At 35.6% G+C, this 4,940-nt stretch overlaps 1 protein-coding gene across 2 annotated transcripts; it reads left to right on the forward strand.

Annotated features, from left to right (window-relative positions):
- The first annotated feature begins 657 nt into the window (after positions 1–657).
- Positions 658–2,914, forward strand: LOC132728967 (uncharacterized). Of its 2 annotated transcripts, XM_060714696.1 has the most exons (4): positions 658–746; positions 892–1,062; positions 1,471–1,589; positions 2,105–2,914. In XM_060714696.1, the coding sequence occupies exons 3-4, from the start codon at positions 1,505–1,507 to the stop codon at positions 2,704–2,706; spliced, it is 687 nt and encodes a 228-aa protein (XP_060570679.1). In that variant the 5' UTR covers positions 658–746; positions 892–1,062; positions 1,471–1,504; the 3' UTR covers positions 2,707–2,914. The 2 variants fall into 2 exon arrangements, with proteins under 2 accessions (XP_060570679.1, XP_060570678.1); XM_060714695.1 differs by lacking the exon at positions 658–746 and having other exon boundaries at positions 769–1,062.
- The last annotated feature ends 2,026 nt before the right edge of the window (positions 2,915–4,940 follow it).

Here is a 4,940-nt window from a genome sequence, read left to right on the forward strand (position 1 = left end):
AAATTTCATTTGATTTCAATGATATCTAATACAATTACATCAGCGTTAAGCTCGATACTGAAAGTATTTTACTTTTTAAAAACCAGTTGACAATGTAACAAATAGTAGTGGTGGTGCTGGTAGTTTAGCCCCAGGATCACGGAAGTAAGCCACAAAGAGCACAATTTAGCCACCGGATCGTTCCTGGAAAGACTGTTAAACGGTTTACCAGTACTTAATGCCGTAACTTGGCAAGGAGTTGAAAATTTCTGTACATGCCAGACGTGAGGTACAGATCTAATGAGAAAGGATTGCCGGATCAATCACAACGGAATCTACACGGTCGGGGAATCGAATCCGGGTCGCGCAATTTACAATAAAATACTCTATCTATAACTAAACGGACGGTTGTGCGCTAATCAATTTTGAGTTACACTCAAGGAGTTGCACTAATGCACTATATGAAAATTTTCTCGTAAGCATTTAAATTTTAAACATCGTAAATATTAACCTAGTGTATGTATCAAATTCATTTAGTCTACCGCTCAAATTTAAAGAAATGAATGCATAAACATCAATGAATAACCAAAATAAACGGGTTAGAAAATGTATTTGTCGCGACATGCACTGAAGCACAACTGTGCAGATGATGTAATTATGGAAAACCAATCTAAAAATAGTTACCATGGAAATTTTATGTAGAAAATATACTATATAAATGCAATTAAGTTTCAAATTCCATTTATTTCTCATCAAGACGCCTGTCTGTAAGTTATATCGGGGTGTTTGTTATTTTTGATACATAAACAGTTAAGAACTAATCTATATAAATATTTAAAACATAAAAATGTGATTTGAAAATAAATATTGTATGGTATTAAAATGATGTTAGATTTATTTTTTTTATATAAGCTGATCCAACGTCACTGATAAGAGAATTTACAGCTATGGCAGCAAATAGAAATTGTATTCGAGATCTGGAGGAATTGCGTGTTGAACTGAAAGAGTTTTTTCATACTACCATGTTACGGTTTACAACACCTCTTTTGGGATATGCTGACGAACTAGATGCTGCATACAGAGGTAAATATCTTCAATTTATTTCTGTATAATTTAAATGGCTTCTGTAGTACAGTGGTAAGCATAATATCCTCGATACTGATATAGAACTTTATTGATCATCAAAAAGATATTAAAGACAAAGAATTGAAAAAAATGTTTCTGTTTCTTCGGGATCATGACTTTTAGTGTTGAAGACACAGTAGGCTGTTCCCAGGGATATAAGAAACGTTGCATTTTCAATTCTCTTCAATTAATGTTCTCCTTGTTAATGGTATTATCATTTGTCGCTTAGTATCTTTATTTTACTAGACTATTTTTTATCTAAGGTGATCTTAGTTTAGTTTTAAAAATATGTGAAATAATTGTTTACAACTCACATATTTACAAAATAACAAAGTGCATATAATGTCACCTACGATATATTTCCAGATATAAAGATTTCTAAAGTATCTGGACAGTCAGGATGTGTGGTAGGGGAGTGTTAGCTGTTGTAGGCTTTGGACTTTCCTTTGTTACATTTGGAGCGTCTCTTGGCCTATGTATAGCAGGTTATCAGTTTCAGTAAAACTTAGATACACACGTCTTATTGCAAAATACAAAAACAACAACGCAACAAAAACAGTAGATCCGAACAAAATTTAAATGCTGTAAAAAGGAAATAATGTTACTTCCGGAGCGCCTCTTGGTGTCTGTGTAATAGCCTTAACGAAATATATTTTCATTTGTTTTCACCAGAAATTAATAATAAATTTCATGTTATCGAATGCATATCATTTTCAGTGTTAAACAATTTTTCATTTATTCTTTTAAGATTAAATATGCTCATCTTTAGATAAAATACAAGCAATCTATTAAAATCTATGAAATATTGTCACTGAATATGTCTAATATATTCATACCCTGTTTACCCATAGAGTGTAGCATATCTTCTCTGCGTGTAGCAAAATGTTTTGTCTTTAGGATACATTATCATCAAATCTTTATGTAACTGACTCGAGTTAGCTGAAATTCAGTTATCGATTACTACAAGTGTTTTTGTTTGAATAATTCTTTACTTTTTCAGGTGGAATTATTGGAGGCGCAGGTGGGATAGTTACCGGTGGTGCTTCTATAGCTGACGCTGTAAAATCAAGCAGAACTAGAAAAATGGCAAAAGCTGAACTTGATAAGTGCGATACAGCTTTTAACAAAATACTTATGAAATGCAATATGGTATCAGCCCAGCTAGAAAGAGCCGGGAATATTGACATTAACTTTCCGCTCTGGTGCTCATTTTGGGGCAATCTATTGCTGGGCGCAACACAAACCCTTTCAGGATTTGGCTGGCAAATGGTTGCGAATACTGTTTTGAACGCAATTAGACTTGGCAGAGCCGTCGACATTGCATCTGATGTAACATCAACTGTTGTTCCCGTATTCCGTACACTTGGAAACACAGCTAAGGGGCTTCATATTGCTGGTGGGGTCGTAAGTGCCGTCTTTCTTCCCATTGACATAGGTTTCCTAGTTTCGAATTCGATAGAGCTTCACAAAAACGAAGCTCATGGCGAATCAAAGAAAATACGAGAATCTGTTGCCAAGCTACAGAATAGATGTCCCAATGAACAGGACATTGATGAAATGATAGATTCGTGCATAAACTCGTTACGAGAGCTGGAAAACTAAATAATACATCAATAGCTTTCCGATTGACTTTTACCTTCATATAACCATGGTTGTTAAACATTTAAGGTGATAGACACAGTTGCAAATGTAACGATAAAATTTTATATATAATCTTGAATGGACAAAATATTTTTCATATCTATTATATCATTACATTTATTTGCATCTAAATGTGTTCAATAGTATAGCTAGTTTGAGCCAAAGAGAATGCATTGAGAACTTTTCAATTATTTAGTGTATATTTTCTCATGAATCAAGACTTTTTTTGATAATGATCCATTGATAATTAAACTGTCATATTTTCTGGTGGTTTTGCGGATTGCAAAAAAAAACATTAATTATGATAAGACATATGAATCGAAATGCATACGATTATTTTAAATATTCAAGGGAAAGGCTAGGTCTAATGAACACAAGCACATTCGTGCGTTTTCCCCCAATACCATTTACACACATGGACACGGTTGAATAATCTCCCCCCTCCCTAAAAAAAATAGAAAAACAGAATCCCTAAAGAAAGTCTAACACGGCTAAATTAAAAATGTTGCAGCATCGGTTTGATTGAGCCTGGGCGGTACTGGAAATTTCAAGTTACTGTCCAAGCCCCTAACACCGGCTTAAGCAGAATTCAACACTTAACATGAAGTGTTAAAATTTTGAATTTTGAAATATTCGCAGATGTGTTCATATTGCGGTTATCGTGGAACCATCAATGTGACACGTTAGTGCCATTCCATGAAAAGTGGCATGTGGTCCCCAAGTTAAAAATGCTTATACCAAGAATAAAATGGTATTTCTCAGGGGATCAGATGTTATGAAGCTTGCATATCACACATAAGCTGTCAAAAGACAACGTTAAAAAGCAGGCAACATATCACAAGGGTGATTCAACAGTATTCAAGTGAGGAATACTGGAACCACCCGACTAGGAAAAAACGCCCAATTGAAAAAAACTTAAAGTACCAAAAACAATAATGTCGTGCTGAACGATCTTCAAGGATAAAAATATAACCATCTTTGGAGACTTTTGATATCCGCCCCACGGGCACAAATTGTTCACTTACATACAATTTGTGCGATCTTTATGAGCGTACTACATTTCATAATGATTTACAACCTTATTGAATAATAAAAACCCTTAAATGTGCCATGATGTAGCGCAAGAAACACACTGGCAGTAACAAGTTATCATAAGAACTCTAGGACATCTTCAGAGTTATCAAAGAACTCCAGGACATTTGAAAAATCCGGTTTAAATTTGTCAACCGGGTCTTTATATTTGCATTTTTGCATTATAATTCAGTAATTATGTATGGCAAGGATGAAGGCAAGAAATAAACAGCTCAATACCTGCGAATTGGCAAAAAGAATTGGAAGTTTACTCATGCAAGAGGCGATGAAAAATGTCTATGAATTAGTGACATATAATACAAGATGTAACGTAAGCTTAATCATTAAAATTTTATTTAGCACCTTAAATGCACTTTTTAATAATGAAAATAACCCGTGACTGTTATCAGAACTCCATCCCTTTTGTAACAGCCCCCCCCCCCCCGTGAAAATAGCGTATCCCATTTTCGAAAAAAATAACAAATACCAGAAACATGATACAGAAAGGAGATCAAGTATACATCAAGTAAGTTATGGTGGCTGATTTGGTACACATTGCGCGTTGTGTTGTCGATAGCGACAACTCAACCTATATTGATATCGCCTTTTCATCTTGTCGTCTTGTTGCTGACGAAACGCGCAAAACGGCCCGTTGTCGCACTGTTGTTCTGTCGCTAGCGAAGCACGGCAAACGGCGCCTTGTAGTGCGGCGCGATGTCGCGAATCCTTCGATTTGAGCCGAGCGACAATGTGACATCGCGACAACACGCCGCACGACAACGCGCCGTATGGGCTTGCATCGTTAGCGACAGGACGACAAGACGTTTGAATGGGCTTGCATCGTTATCGACAGGACGACAAGCCGTTTGGTGCTTTGTCGTGATGTCGCTAGCGACAACACGACGCACAAAAGCGTTTCAAATCAGCCAACATAGTAAGTGGTTCAGGAAACAAATTATTAGAACATTAGAGTTAACAATCAATTGCATTATCAATCATTTTTGCATGGTTTCGAATTTTTTCCTTGTTCTTACTCACCCATTATACTCGGTTCACTTCAATGAGCATTTGAAAACTGTATTGATATATAGCAGTGCAGTTTTTTTATTAAGAAAAAAATCAAT

Source organism: Ruditapes philippinarum, unplaced genomic scaffold (genome assembly GCF_026571515.1).
Source record: "Ruditapes philippinarum isolate M1 unplaced genomic scaffold, ASM2657151v2 ctg3940_1_1_1_1, whole genome shotgun sequence".
Taxonomy (NCBI): domain Eukaryota; kingdom Metazoa; phylum Mollusca; class Bivalvia; order Venerida; family Veneridae; genus Ruditapes; species Ruditapes philippinarum.